General features: G+C 38.8%; 1 protein-coding gene across 1 annotated transcript in view; it reads right to left on the bottom strand.

Moving 5' to 3' along the window:
• The window catches only part of LOC140724355 (mucin-4-like), a 74,914-nt gene extending 59,918 nt beyond the window's left edge, over positions 1 to 14,996 (bottom strand). Inside the window, exons 1-7 of the mRNA XM_073038809.1 lie at positions 14,922 to 14,996; positions 10,008 to 10,141; positions 8,932 to 9,105; positions 8,036 to 8,221; positions 6,689 to 6,825; positions 3,950 to 4,071; positions 1,194 to 1,412 (exon numbers count right to left, since the gene is read on the bottom strand). Coding sequence (XP_072894910.1) covers positions 1,194 to 1,412; positions 3,950 to 4,071; positions 6,689 to 6,825; positions 8,036 to 8,221; positions 8,932 to 9,105; positions 10,008 to 10,141; positions 14,922 to 14,955 — 1,006 coding nt within the window. The 5' untranslated portion in view covers positions 14,956 to 14,996. The remainder of the gene's footprint in view (positions 1 to 1,193; positions 1,413 to 3,949; positions 4,072 to 6,688; positions 6,826 to 8,035; positions 8,222 to 8,931; positions 9,106 to 10,007; positions 10,142 to 14,921) is intronic.
• Between the last annotated feature and the right edge of the window lie 1,410 nt (positions 14,997 to 16,406).

The following is a 16,406-nucleotide window of genomic DNA, read 5'->3' as shown; positions in this document are numbered from 1 at the left end:
ATTAATTGAGTTAGTTGAGTTTTCATTTCTTCCCTGCCATAGTGGGATTTCAACTTGTGTCTCTGGATCAACAGTGCAGAACATTCATTAGTTCTATAATTAGTTCTATAACCACAATCTGAGAACAATTGTGCTTTTTTTGTTTGCTCCCCCCCCCCCCAAGTTACTTTGTTATTGTTTGAGCCGCGACATGAAACTTGTACCATTCCTTTTCCTCCACGGCAGCTGCCTAAACTGCTGAGTTCCTCTGGCAGTTCATATTTTTTGCTCCAGAGTTCATTACCTGCAGTCTCTTGTGTCTCTATCTGTTCTGCCGTTCAAGATCACCTTTACTCAAGGTTACTCTTTACTCAAAAATATGTAATTTTAGAGGGGCAATTTTTAGATTTGTCAGTAAGGTTCACTGTCAAAAATACCTGATAATAAAGATCAAATACTGGATAAATGCTAGGACTCAAAACTCTTTAAGGAAAATGTCATCAGTTTTAAACTTTTTCCTGTCCAAGCGTCCAGATGCGCCTTAAAATAGTATTCTAAATAACTGAATTTTTTTCAAATGCTTTTATCAATAATCTTTCCAAGTAACATTTTCAATTTTCTCATAAATGAACCCTTTAATATTCTTCTCAGTATCTGACTTCAATGTACAGAACCTGAACTTCATAATTCATGGCAAATGATAAATTCAGGCTCCAGTGAAATGAAGCCAGAAACTAGAAAATTCTTGGCAAGTCTGAACAGATCTTCAGAGTAAGAAAAAACATTATGAATAAAAAAAGTGATTTTAAACTAAACAATAACAAGGGGCTTGCTGAGTTTTTCTCGTATCTGCAATACTTTCACCTTTTAAATTAAACATGAATGTAAGGCTGACACATCACAAAGTATTCATGCTTCCAAAGTTCGACAAGCTAGGGCAGGATATTAATCTCAATGCAGAAATGCTGACTAGTCTGGCACCGTCCCATTTGTTTTATGTAAAACATGTGCGATTTTGAGCTTCAGATGATCCTATTTGAGACTTTTAAGAATTACACCTTCGGCAGAGATTCTACTGTTGAATCAGTTGTCTATATTTTTTCTTCATTTGTTGGAAGCTCTCAAAGACTTCAGTGGATTAGAAAGAGAAATGCTGAATATCACAGTCATTATTTCTCATGATGTTGTCACAAGATAAGACTATTCAACATTACCTTGAGGTTCTTTAACACCGAATCCATAGTAATAAATGCTGCCTCCCCATGTAAAGGCATTGTCAAATATAGCTTGCCAGAATGAGCAGGGGCAAGGGGTTTGTACACTAGACATCACTGGGTCGGTTTCACTTAAATACCAGTCCATACACTTTTGTCTTGGGTTTACTGTGGAATTATCATTGTTTTCTAGTCTGTAAGCCCATCGTCCTTTTTTGCCTGTAAATATTACAAGATTTTGAAGATTAAACCATAGGTCAAGCAGTCCTCAATAAGCAAATTCAAACAGAACAAGAACTGGGATGCAAGACAAAGACTGAAGATTGTTACACAAGTTTTAGGAGACTCTTTTACTTTATCATATATCATGCTGCAAGAAAAGATTTTCATTTTCTAGGCAACTGTGGGTTGATCTTCAAATTAAATTACTTAATTCATATGAACTCTTCTGGATCAGAAACTTATATTCCCCCAGTGAGTGATGTTGCCTGGACTAGAGGGCGTGAGTTGTAGGGAAAGGTTGAATAGGTGAGAACTTAATGGGGATGACTGGATGAAGTGGATCAGCCCATGATTGAATGGCAGAGCTGACTTGATGGACCAAATGGCCACCTTCTGCTCATAAATCTTATGGTCTTATGGTCTTAATTCCCTGGAGTTTAGGGGACTGAGGGGAGATTTGATAGAGATCTACAAAACTTTGAAGGGTATATGTAGGTTGATTGCAAGTAGGCTTTTTTCCACTGAGGTTTGGTGAGTCTAGAGGTCATGGGTTAAAGGGGAAAAGTGAAATGTTTACGGGGAACATGAGGAGGAATTTCTTCACTCAGAGGGTGTTCAGAGTCTTGAACAAGCTGCCAGTGGAAGTGGTGAATGTGGGTTTGATTTCAGCATTTCAGATAAATTTGGAAAAGTACAGGGATGGGAGGATATGGAGAGCTATGGTCCAGGTGCATGGCAATGGGACTAGGCAGAATAATAGTTTGGCATGGTCTAGATGGGGGTGAAAGGACTGTTTCTGTGCCAGGACTCTAAGAGTGAGTGCACCACATTCTCTGGAATGGAGATGAGCAACATCCCAGTTTTGATTCCTAATTGGTTCTAAATTATGTCTGAATCAAATGATGAGATTAATAAGGTTAATGTTTCTGTTCACTACCAGTGGCAGTTCCTGATTATTCACACATCACGTACTTGCCAGTGGTCATTTTATGACACAACACATTTAGAATGTCTAGTGGGAAAAATAATGTGAAATTGCTGAAATGGTCTACTGTGGAATAAAGAAAAGTTGGAATTAGACTTCTCCATGTTGTAACATTGTAATTTTACTTAAACTGTATTGAATCACATGTATCTACCATAAATTCCGGTGTACAAACCAAGAATTTGGCCCTAAATTTTGGTCCTAAAATTAGGGGGTCGGCTTATACAGAGGGTGCCAACTTTGGAAAAATGAATACACGGAAGACAGGTCGTATTTATTGGCTGTTTTTGAGTCAAATTGATTCCACTGTCGATGCATGAATTCTTTGGTTTGTTTAAACTCACGTCTAGTGGCTGAAGCACGGACATCAAACCACCGGGGATGACTGCAATGTCCGTATTTTCAACTTTCAATGCTGCTTTTGTCTCATCTGACAAGTGTGCTTTGAACATGTCCCAGACAAGTAGCGACCTTTCTTTCCTGACACCTTCGGGGTGTCGACACCACACCACTTCAAGCAACCTGCTTCATCCATCCAGCAGCGTTCTTGAACGTAAACAACACCCCACAGGAATTTTCTGAGCAATCTTTGTTTTTTGTCTCAACACAAGATCATGTCTATTCATAAATCGGGTGCACCAGCTTCGTATAGCTTTGAAATTTTCGCTGACCTCACGGTGTTTCTCATCCCGTTTCAATGCTTGAACTCAAATCATTTCTCTGGTAACAATGTATCCTGACGATTGCTGGTGATTCACCCACTCTAAAACTTTATCTTCCAGTTCTGGCCACTGGCATGTTTTCCCACGGTTTGCACATTTCATCTTTGGCATTTCCCTCAGCGCGTCCTCTGCCTTTCTCCACTCTGTCACTCTGTCTCGTTTACACTAAACTTCTTAGCAGCTGCAGAATTATTCTTTCCTTTAGCAAAATCAACAACCTTCAGCTTGAAGCCAACATCATATCGCTTTTGTTTTAATCTTTTATACATGGTGATGGCAAACTCAATACTGAGTACACGTACTGATCCCACCACCCCGTGTTATGTTTTAACAAGATTACGAAGGGCGCTAAATGGTTTCAAGGGGGTTACATTTCAGAGGATTCTTTTCCATTGGAAACCTAATCCAAAACTTCTCTCCCTGATTTATTTATTAATAATTTGCCTATAATGCTCTACAATGTGTAGGCCTGTTGTCTTAGCAGGTACTGGTTCACAAAATTTCCAGGGTCCAGATCCGGCAAAGCTGAGTACTGGCATGTGAGATCTTGTGATTGTTTCTGGTTAAATCAAAAACCTCTACAAAAGGGATCAGCTTATACAAAGGTAACATGAAAAAGTCACTTTTTTAACCTTGAAATTGGGGGGTCGGCTTATACCTCTGAATATACGGTAATATAAATTAAAACTGAAATTTGTCAATCTCTTCAGGACTGAACATTTCAAAGATGGTTTTGAATATTGTTACATAAATATATTCAGAAAATATTTGTTCAAGCTCATCTTAAATTAAGACTGTATTTAAAGAAATGCCAGAGGATAACACACCTGTTTGAAATCCAGGGTACATATCAGGGCGGTAAATTTTTTCAGGAGGTACATTAAATCTGGTGTGAGGGTCATTAAAGGCTTGAAACTTGCTTGAGTCCAGATACGATTGCAAGGAGGCACTGTAAGCGAAAGCAAAGTGCATTGATTAATAAGGCAACTAAGGTGTGAGAACAACAACCTGAGTCGCAACGTGGATAAGTGAAAAGAGATGATTGTGGACTTCAGGAAGGTGCAGGTTGACCATCCTCCATTACTCTGTCATAGAGAGAGTGAAGAGCACAAAGTTCTTGGTGTGCACATAAGTGACAATTAATCTGGACCAACAAAACCTTCTCTTTATTCAAGGAGGCACAGCAGCATCTATAATTTCTGAGAAGATTGAGATGTTACAAGGCTCCTTGCTTCCATTTTAACAACTTTCTACAGAAGCACCATGGAGATGGTACTGTCTGGGTGTATCCTTGGACTGCAATACTCTACAAATGGTAGTTAAAAGTCAAGAGGATCACCAGAGTCTCCCTCTCACCTATCCGTGACATTTACTGTGAGTTATATACAGTGGCATTCAAAAGTTTGGACACCCCTGGTCAAAATTTCTGTTACTGTGACTAGCTAAGCAAGTAAAAGATGACCTGATTTCCAAAAGGCATAAAGTTAATATTTCTTTCTTTAATGTTTGTTTAATATTTTAAGCAAGATTACTTTTTTATTTCCATCTTTTACAGTTTGAAAATAATAAAAAAGGAAAAGGGCCCGAAGCAAAAGTTTGGGCACCCTGCATGGTCGGTACTTAGTAACACCCCCTTTAGCAAGTATCACAGCTTGTAAACACTTTCTGTAGCCAGCTAAGTGTCTTTCAATTCTTGTTTGGGGGATTTTTGCTCATTCTTTCTTGCAAAAGGCTTCTACTTCTGTGAGATTCTTGGGCCGTCTTGCATGCACTGCTCTTTTGAGGTCTATCTACAGATTTTTGATGCTGTTTAGGACGGGGGACTGTGAGGGCCATGGGAAAACCTTCAGCTTGTGCCTCTTGAGGTAGTCCATTGTGGATTTTGAGGTGTGTTTAGGATCATTATCCTATTGTAGAAACCATCTTCTTTTCATCTTCCACTTTTTTACAGATGGTGTGATGTTTGCTTCCAGAATTTGCTGGTATTTAATTGAATTCATTCTTCCCTCTACCAGTGAAATGTTTCCCGTGCTACTGGCTGCAGTACAAGCCCAAAGCATGATCGATCCACTCCCATGCTTAACAATTGGAGAGGTGTTCTTTTCATGAAATTCTGCACCCTTTTTTCTCCAAACATACCTTTGCTCATTGTAGCCAAAAAGTTCTATTTTAACTTCATCAGTCCACAGGACTTGCTTCCAAAATGCATCAGGCTTGTTTAGATGTTCCTTTCCAAACTTCTGATGCTGAATTTTGTGGTGAGGACGCAGGAAACGTTTTCTTCTGATGACTGTTCCATGAAGGTCATATTTGTGCAGGTGTCGCTGCACAGTAGAACAGTGCACCACCACTCCAGAGTCTGCTAGATCTTCCTGAATGTCTTTTGCAGTCAAACAGGGGTTTTGATTTGCCTTTCTAGCAATCCTACGAGCAGTTCTCTCGAAAAGTTTTCTTGGTCTTCCAGACCTCAACTTGACCTCCACCATTCCTGTTAACTGATATTTCTTAATTACATTATGAACTGAGGAAACGGCTACCTGAAAATGCTTTGCTATCTTCTTAAATCTTTCTCCTGCTTTGTGGGCATCATTTATTTTAATTTTCAGAGTGCTAGGCAGCTGCTTAGAGGAGCCCACTACCACTGATTGCTGGGACAAAGTTTGAGGAGTCAGTGTATTTATAAAGCTTTGATATTTGCATCACCTGGCCTTTCCTAATGATGACTGTGAACAAGCCATAGCCCTAACAAGCCAATTAAGGTCTGAGACCTTGGTAAAAGTTAACTGAGTGCTCAAATCTCTTGGGGTGCCCAAAATTTTGCATGGTGCTCCTTTTATTTTTTTCACTCTAAAATTGTACAAAACAAAAATAATACATTAATCTTGCTTAAAATGTTGAAAAGAATGTTTCATCTTTAACTTTATGACTTTTGGAGATCAGTTCATCTTCTACTCACTTAATTATTCACAGTAACAGAAATTTTGACCAGGGGTGCCCAAACTTTTACATGCCACTGTATGATGGGGCCAGAAGCATTGTTGAGGATCCCTACCACCCATTCCCCATTCTCTTTGACCCACTACCATCAGGAAGAAGGTACAGGAACATCAGGACTAGAACTGCCAGACAGGGTAACAGCTTCCTCTCCCAGACTGAGAGACTAATCAATACCCTGCCACCACTAAGATCTCATCACCACTGACAATGAGCTGCTTGCTATTTGCCTGTGCTGCACACTACAGGAATTTTATATTATGGAATGAACTTATTTATGTTAACATTTGTTTTATGTGCTGTGTGTGATGTACATTTTGTGGATGCACTGTGGTCTGGAGGAACTTAGTTTCATTTGGTTTTATATACGTACAGTCTGATGACAGTAAACTTGAACTTAATGAAATAGAATCTAGAAACAAAGCCAGGAGAAACAGTGAGTTACAAGTTGCTACAATCACAGGTAATGAATGGGATTAACATTTGTTTAGGGGTAATTAAGTACAGCAATCGTTGTATATTTACAAGTATTTGCATATTTGCTTTAATAATAGATAGTAAATTATAGGTACCTGTAATATCCCATGAGGGCATAATTTCTATAATAGGGTATTGTATCATATTTCCAGTTCATTCCACCTTCTTTAAATTGAATTAAACAGAATGAAAATATCCCGTCAGTTAATAGAACAGCCTGGTATGTGTTGGTCTATAAGGGAAAAGGAGAAAAAACACCATTTATATTTCTATTTACAACAAGAAAACGGGAAAAGATTACACTGATGAAACAGGATCTTGAAGAAAATAAACCAGTGTTTACAAAAAAGTACTGCAGATGTGTTTGATGTCTGTACACTGTGTACGATAGACTTACGATGCAGTAATAGTACTAGGCAGTCAGGGGAGTGTGACTGTTGGAAAATGGTAGGCCACTGTGTTAATGTGGAGTCGTAAGTATTCAACACTTGCTCAGAAATCATTTTTACTTGGGGGCCTGAAACTGCCTCCTTTCCCTAAAGCAGCTGGCCCAATATTAGGTTCATACAAGCACCCTGGACCAAAGGCACTTCAGTGTAAGTTCAGAAGACACACTCCATATTGAATCCTGTAGCATCTGTTTGAAACTTTGTGTGCGTGGTCTGGAATTTTGCCTGCATTGACTCATAAATAGGATCAAGGTCTGCATGAATGTTTACAGAATTGTTCCCAGAAAGCCATGCTTTTTGGAATTCTCTAGAATGCTGTGTGTTTGCTTGCGCCATGACTTTCACAGATGTCCAGTTGAATTTGTGCTCCTCTTGATCTTCATGGGTAGAGTTCAAGGAGAGTTGGTCATGCTGCTTTATAGCCAGTTGATGTTTTCTTTCAGTTTGACCAACATAATATTTACTGCAGTCCCCACATTGCATTTTTAACTGTTTTTCAAATTCATAAGCATTGATGAGGAGAGCCAATTCTTGTTGGCTATCAAAGTGGGAACATTTGCTTTGCTGACCGTTGAAGTTTACTTGCTTGGGTTTGTCCTGGCAAGGTTATGTGATCTGATTGCAATGCACAAGGCCACTGTACTATTGGTTCTCACCAAATGGTTCAGGAAGGCTTTTCACAAACACAAGAAAATCTGCAGATGCTGGAAATCTAAGCAAAACACACAAAATGCTGGAGGAACTCAGCAGGCCAGGTAGCATGTCTGGAAAAGAGTACAGTTGATGTTTCGGGCCAAGACCCTTCAGCAGGAAAGTTTTTGTTCAGCAACTTTCTCTATGTGGAAAAATTATCTCAAGGTAAATGTATGACAGATGGGTATCCAATTAACTCCAATCTACAAAATTTGAGTCCATTACTCAATTCAAGAAGACAACCTCAGAAACCTCAGAGAATTGTGGAATGACACACATGGTTAAAACAATGGTACTTACACCTTCAAGGTCTATATTCTGATATCCATTGTAGGGAAGCATATTTTCCCAGGTGATCTTGAGTGCCCATTTGGGTGTGAAATTTGAGATTTCCTCTGCAGACCCATAGTACTCATTGACTTGCTTTTTAAGGTCACTCTGTAAAGTTCGACTATGAGTATCCTTTCTAACTTGGAAGTCGTACACCTGAAATGGTTAAAAAAATTTTTTTTCCCCATGTTCATTTTTCACAACTCTAATACAGAGAGAGCTTTGTAACATTTGCAGTCTGTTCTGCAAAACTCACAAATGAACACTTATTCTGCTCACATGATCTACAATATACACAATTTATCAACTATTGTCCTCAGAGTATTATGTTTTATTTTGGTTGCTAAAACAACTAGCATACTTTGAGGTCTATACTCAAATATTCATCCAATTCTCAGTAGAGGAACACAGTTTTAACATGTAAGCACCATGAATTATTTTACACAGTGTGCATCCATTTTTCAAAGAGTACTTCATGCACCACCTGCAAAAGTGGGCATTTTTACAACTAATCAGAGTTAATAACACTGTCTACTAGATGCGGACAGGGGGATTTAGAACATTGGAATGTTTTTGTTTTGTCTTGTTAATCAATCTGGCTGTTTAAATTATTGGATTGCGTTGACTCACTGCTGAAATTTAATGACTGGTGACCACGTTCTGTCCTGTATGGAAGCATTGCCTCAGCGGTAATGCACTTTTTCGTCATATTATGAACTAATTTTTGATCATTGTTTCTGAGATTTTACTTATATTAGAATACAACTGTCATCCTGAAGCATATCTCCAGTATTGTGCAAACTATTAATTGCAGTTCCTTATAAAAGTTATATTTCTTAAATATGTAGAAAAATAATCATTTATACCTGATAGTATATAGAACCTATTCCTCTTGTCAGGTCTGCATCATCCCAGAAAACAGCAATCATCGGTGGAGTCCGCCAATAAAAGTAATCACTAAATCCCCAGAAAGGATTTGAATATCTATACTGCAGAGAATCGTTCTGTCTTTGAAACATGATCAGTCCATTATCTGAAAACTGTATCAAGATACTTCATTTTACTAACAGAGAAAATCTGCAGATGCTGGAAATCTGAGCAACACACACAAGATGCTGGAGGAACTCAGCAGGCCAGGAAGCATCTATGGAAAACAGTACAGTTGACTTTTCGGGCCTGTTGAGTCCTGTCGAAGGGTTTTAGCCCGAAACATTGACTGTATATTTTTTCCACTGATGCTGCCTGGCCTTCTGAGTTCCTCCAGCATTTTGTGCATATTACTTCATTTTACTAACTTACATTTTCTGTTGTAATCACCAGAAAAAAAATTAATGTATTACAGAAGAAATAACATCAATCTAGCATGGACTTCTAATATCATTACTTATTCTTTATCGGTTTATCCCAGTTTTCCATTACCATGCTACTTCTCCAAAATGAACCTTTGCTGGGAATGGGAAGCTGTGTGTTCAGAGATAGCCAGAGGAGCAAACCAGCATCCTTTTTTCATTCTATGTGTACATAGATGATTGGAAACACCCAGGAGCAGAAGGATTTGATAATTTTCACTGTATTCCATGCAAATTACGAGTAACCAAGCAAATTGTAATGACACTTAAAACAGAATCACTTAAGTCAGTGTATAGAGTGACCTGATACTCTATTTGAGTGTATGGTAATCAAAGCATTTAACAAGTAAGTCATCAAGGATATAGAATTCTTACAAAGTTAACAAAAAACTTGAGTGATATATTCCATAACAAAAATATAAATTATACAGTCATAATCTTCTTGATATTTATAAACTAATCAACTTTCCATGCCTTGGTGCAAATCTACTTCAAAAGCTTGAAATAAAATTTCTGGAAATGCTTGCACTAGTAAAGCTTAAAGAAAGTTTTAACATAAAATTAAATCTATAAATAGAGAATCTTAAACGTACGTATAATCTGTAGTAAAATGCATCACCAAAGGGAAAGCCCTGTGAAATGTTAATGACAGGGGAATTAAAGTCACGGGCTTCTCCATGTAGTTTCAGATCTCCAAAATTTTCTCCATAGTCAAACAGCCGTTTCTCTGTTAAAGGATGTAAAATTGACAGTGTTTTATCATTGTGAATAAAGAACAATGCTTGAATTTAAAAGATTACACTGAAGGCTAAAGGCTGAGGAAAGAAAAGGGAGTTTTTCTACCAAATTCATAGGTGATGGCTAATACATTTTTATTAACATTAATGTCACTTAGAGACCTAAGCCGGGTAATTACGGGAAACTTTTCACTGTATAAAAATTATATCACTCTTTATTTTCTATTTTAACTTTCTATTTGAATCAGAAAAGCAACAGTCCCAGAAAATCAAAGGGAAAACGACACAGGCTATATCGTAGTACAGTGCAGCCACCTCATGCTTTTGTCTAGTTTAAGTAATTGTCCGATATCCAACACTGGATAGCATGCATCTCCATCCATTTAAACAATGGGAAACTCAATACCATCAGTGTAAGGATCACGGTAGCATAGCATTTAGCTTAATGCTTTACAGTGACAACAATCATTGATCATGGTTCAATTCCTGCTGCTTTCTGGAAGGAATTTGTACATTCTGCTCTGACTGCATGTGTTTCTTGGTGCTTCAGTTTCTGTCAGAATCCAAAGATGTAGGGTTAGCTTTAGGGTTAGTGAACTGGGGACATGCTCTGTTGGCGGCAGAAGTGTTTTGACACTTGTGGGATGCTCCCATCACAATCCTTGGATTATGTTGGGCCTTTCAATCAAATTATGCCTTTTACTGTATGTTTTGATATACCTGTGACAAATAAAGCTAGTCTTTAATCTTTAATCATTTTTAATTCCAAATATGCCTCCCATCTACCAACCAGAAACATTTCCCTGGCCATTGTCTCAAACAGAACTCACGTGTTTTCCCAGGACTCTGAATTGTGCTTCTGACTCCATGTTACCTTTGTTACCAGGATTGCCAGTTATTGTCCCTAGATGTACACTGAAGGACATTTGGTGAATCCATCCTCCATTTGTTTGAATCCTCCGGTGGGGACAATGTGCAGAGCGGCATCCATAAATTTGAATTCATGGCCCAAAATAAACCACATTGTGATTATATTATAGTTTTTTTCTTCAATTCCAATTCCCTCAACTGAGAACTCTTATATTTCTCTGATTCTTTAGCATCTCCTACTCGTTTCACTCCACTTTGGCCCCCTTCCCTCCTGCAGCAATGTCCCCCAAATTTCCCAGTCCTGTTGATTGTTGCACATGTTGGCTCTTTCAAAGGGCTTAGCACTCAAACTCACTTCCTGGTTTTGTACTTATTGTACCTGTTCATTGCCAGCATTATCCCATATCCATTAACTATTGAGCAATTGAAAGTAAACATCTCCAATTTCCACTACTACTTCCTGCAGAAACCAAGAGAACATTCCATCCGGATGTGGATGATGTTTCTACTTTTATTTGCCTATACTGCTTCCATTTTTTATGCCTCTACCTCCTGACTATAGTTTAAATAGGCTCTCATTACCAAGCCTGTTATGATATAGGTTTAGTTATAATATTACCTAATATTAGATGCCTTAGAACACATTGTACAAGATTAATCAGTGCTATTCTGGACTAGAAGCCACCATAGGAAATAGTCGTTCTCCTGCAATGACACCGAACAGTTCTTGAACAGTTCTTCTGTTTCTGATTGCATGAATGCCACATGTCAATTGGTTTTGTGGCCATGTTTATCAATTAGTTTTGCTGAATTTCATATGTACAAATAAAAAGAATTCAAAAATGGAAGATTGCTAGTCCATAATCTATGGAGCACTAATAAATATTTACATAGAATTTTATACAAAAGGTTGTTGCTTCTTCCTCCAAAATGTTGGTTACTTGAGCATGACATGATAGCTGCAATGCACTTAATTACTAAACTTTTACTATGTAGAGTTAAGATAAAAGTACACAGTTGAATATAAATACAATAAGTGAAGAAATAACAAATTTTATGATGCAGATCATAGCAAGTTTTACTGCTTTAAAGTTTGGTATTTATTTTTCACATTTTATATTTTTGCTTCTTAGTTTTGATGAAAATATTCTGAATCACCAAGCACTTCTGAAATTGAAAGGAATAACTCTTCTGAACTTTTGGCTGCCTTTTTCTGATTATCCAAATGACATTCTGAAACATTTGAGCCAATAATCTTCATGAGAGTCAGGATTTAATGTTTATGTCTGCCTCTCTTGTCTGTCATGACCTTTCTTAATGTGTTGCCAATGCTGTATTCTTTTCCCATTATTGGATCTGTTGAACTTTGGTGACCCTTTGTTCAGAAAAGATGATTTCCTTCAGTCCTTATTATTTTTAATTTCTAAAGCAGATTTAATTTAAGGTTGTTTAATTTAATTTAACAAACAAAATTTCACAATATTGACAACGCTGCATTTAGTAACCACCTCCTGTGACTTTAAGGTCTCTGGTTTTGAAAATTGTAATGTAAACATTAATTGTTAAAAGGTGTGGGTCAATTTTGAACATTGCTTAAATCAATATGTAGATAGTCCAACAAGAGCAGGGGCTGTACTGGATTTGTTGTTGGGTAATGAGCCTGTCCAGGAGACCAACCTTTTAATGGGTGAACAGTTTGGGACCAGTGACCACTACCCCTAAATTTAGAACTGCTATAGATAAGGATAGTACGAGGCAGGAACTGGGGAGTGTTCAAAGACCAGAGCACAGAGCACAGGACAGGTATGCTCCAGTCAGAAGGAAGGACAGGGATGGCAAGGTAAGAGACCCTAGATGTCAAGAGAGATGATGAGTTTAGTCAAGAAGGAAAGGAAAAAGTATTTAAAGCTAGGAAACTGGAATCAAACAGAGCTTTAGAAGACTAAAATGAAGCCAGAAAAGAACTCAAGAAGGGAATTAGAAAAGTCACTGAGGGCCATGAGAATTCTTTGGCAAGTAGGATTAAAGAGAATCCTAAGGCATTCTATACATACCCCAGGAGCAAGTGGATAACCGGGAAGGGGATGGGACTACTGAAGGAAAGAGGGAGAAATGTGTGGTTGAATGTGAAGGATGTGGGAGAGGAACTTCATGAGTACTTTACACTGGTATTAACCAAAGAGAAGGGCATGGAGGATAGCGGGATCAGTGTCCAGCATATAGATATGAGGCATTTTGAGGTAAGGAAGGAGGGCAATGTTGGGTCTCTTAAAGAATATTAAAGTGTACAAGTCCCCAGGGCCTGATTGGATATACCCCTATATTATTGAAAGGGGCAAGTGAAGAGATTGCTGGTGTCTTTGACCAATATGTTTGTGTCTCCTCTAGTCACAGATGATATCCTAGAGGACTGGTGAGCAGCTAATATTGTTCCATTATTTCAGAAGGAAACCAGAGATAACCCTGGAAATTGTAGACTGGTGAGAATCATGTCAAGTGGTAGGGAGGTTATTGGAGATAATTATTAGCTATAGGATTTATGAGCATTTGGAAAGTCATGGCCTAATTAAGGAAAGCCAACATCGCATTGAGTGGTGCAGGTCGTGTCTTAATAATTTTGAGTTTTTGATGAGGTGATGAGGATGATGACGAAGGCAGAGCAGTGGATATTGTCTAAGTTGTTTTCAGTAAGATGCTTGACAAGATCCCTCATGGGCGGTGGTTCATCTAGAAGAACAAGTTGTGTGGGATCGCTGGTGAATTAGCCATTTGGATACAGAACTGGCTTGCGCATAGATGTTAGAGTGTAGTGGTTGAAGGAACTTATTCTAGCAGGAGGTCTGTGATTAATGGTGTTCTCAGAGATCTGTACTGAGACCTTTGTTCCTTGTGATGTATGTAAATGATCTGGATAAAAATGTAGATCAGTTGGTTAGTAAGTTTGCAGATCACTAAAAAAAGGTGGTATGCAGATAGTGTAGATGAGAATACAGAGGGATATAGATCAGTTGCAGATATGGGTGGAGAAATGGCAAATAGAGTTTCAATCAGGTCATATGTGAAGTGTTGCACCTTAGCAGGTCAAATATAAAGAAACAGTAATCTGTTGAGGGCAAGACCCTTAACAGCGTTAATGAGCAGAGGGATCTTGGACTGCAAGCTCACAGCTGCATGGAAGTGGCTACACAGCTTGATAGGGTGGTTAAGAAGGTGTACAATTTGCTTGTGTTTATTGCTCGAGGCAGTAAGTTCTAAAGTCAAAAAAGTAATAGAAACATTGAAACATAGAAAATAGGTGCAGAAGTCGGCCCTTCGAGCCTGCACCGCCATTCAGTATGATCATGGCTGATCATCCAACTCAGAACCCTGTACCTGCTTTGTCTCCATACCCCCTGATCCCTTTAGCCACAAGGGCCATATCTAACTTCCTCTTAAATATAGCCAATGAACCGGCCTCAACTGTTTCCTGTGGCAGAGAATTCCACAGATTCACCACTCTATGTGTGAAGAAGTTTTTCCTCATCTCGGTCCTAAAAGGCTTCCCCATTATCCTTAGACTGTGACCCCTCATTCTGGACTTCCCCAACATCGGAAACAGTCTTCCTGCATCTAGCCTGTCCAATCACTTTAGAATTTTATACGTTTCAATAAGATCCCCCCTCAATCTTCTAATTTGGTAGCTTTATAAAATTCTAGTTGGGCCACATCTGGAAATATGTGTACAGTTCTGATCACGTGTTATATGTGGGATGTCCAGGCTTTGGAAAGATGAATACACATAACCTATCCCTTCAAAGCCATCAAAGGCTGAATCCCCTTGCCCTGGAGCTATGATAACAATCACAAGAATGATTCTTTTGACTTCCACCAACAATTTTTATCAATTTTCTAATGCAGTACCTTCTTCATTATCTTCAGGACCTGAAGCTGTCATAGTTGATTCTGTAGTGCTGTGTTGTTTATCTCCAGTTTTGGTGAACGGTGTAGTACTGAATTTCTGAGAAATTTGTTTGAAGGTTGTTGTTGGAGTGAAGTTGGTCACATTCTTCACAGTTGTCGGAGTGAAGTTGGCCTCATTCTGTGCAGCTGTTGGAGTGAAGCTGGTTGCATTCCGATCAGCTGTTGGAGTGAAGTTGGCCTCATTCTGTGCAGCTGTTGGAGTGAAGTTGGTTGCATTCCGATCAGCTGTTGGAGTGAAGTTGGCCTCATTCTGTGCAGCTGTTGGAGTGAAGTTGGTTGCATTCCGATCAGCTGTTGGAGTGAAGTGGGCCTCATTCTGTGGAGCTGTTGGAGTGAAGTTGGCCTCATTCTGTGCAGCTGTTGGAGTGAAGCTGGTTGCATTCCGATCAGCTGTTGGAGTGAAGTGGGCCTCATTCTGTGGAGCTGTTGGAGTGAAGTTGGCCTCATTCTGTGGAGCTGTTGGAGTGAAGTTGGCCTCATTCTGTGCAGCTGTTGGAGTGAAGCTGGTTGCATTCCGATCAGCTGTTGGAGTGAAGTGGGCCTCATTCTGTGGAGCTGTTGGAGTGAAGTTGGCCTCATTCTGTGCAGCTGTTGGAGTGAAGCTGGTTGCATTCCGATCAGCTGTTGGAGTGAAGTGGGCCTCATTCTGTGGAGCTGTTGGAGTGAAGTTGGCCTCATTCTGTGCAGCTGTTGGAGTGAAGCTGGTTGCATTCCGATCAGCTGTTGGAGTGAAGTGGGCCTCATTCTGTAGAGCTGTTGGGGTGACGTTAACCTTCTTCTCCACAGCTGTTGATGGAAAAGATGGGATGTCAATAGTATATCAGGGCATTGAATGAGAGTATTTAATTTGTTATAACTCTGAGTTAAGTTGGAATTTAATTCCCAAGGCTGAAATTCGGTGCATGAAATAATTTTGCATAAATGCAGCCCACTTCTGAACAAATGAACATAAAGTAATAGAAAGTAAAAAGTGCTTGAATTGAGCTGGATACAAATAATATTTGAACTCTTGTAAACAGTGGCTGTTGCTATGTGCTTCTGAGATTTAACAGATATTAAATAAATCATAGTTGATTTTACTGTCAAATGCACAAGTGCAATGTAAAGTTTATGTGCAACAGCATCACAGGCACATGGCTTCATATAGGCAGTAGTCATATGCAAAAAAATAAACAAACATAAATTAAACACATGTTTACAAGAAAGAACATAATTAGAACAAGCAAAAAGTCAAAGCCAGTGTCTGTGCAAATTGATCAAAGTGGACATAGCCTTTCTAACCTGTAGTGATAAGTGTTGTCTCAGTTCATTAGGCATCACACTTCAAATTATTGCTGCCTCATAATACAATCATAATTAAACTGTTAGAAATGCCCAGAGAGTCACACCACAATGTAAGAACTGCTCATTGAATCAACCAAAATC

This window comes from Hemitrygon akajei, chromosome 3 (genome assembly GCF_048418815.1).
Source record: "Hemitrygon akajei chromosome 3, sHemAka1.3, whole genome shotgun sequence".
NCBI classification, from domain to species: Eukaryota; Metazoa; Chordata; class Chondrichthyes; order Myliobatiformes; family Dasyatidae; genus Hemitrygon; species Hemitrygon akajei.
Note: the sequence above shows the minus strand (reverse complement) of the source record. Positions and strands in the feature narration are given on the sequence as shown.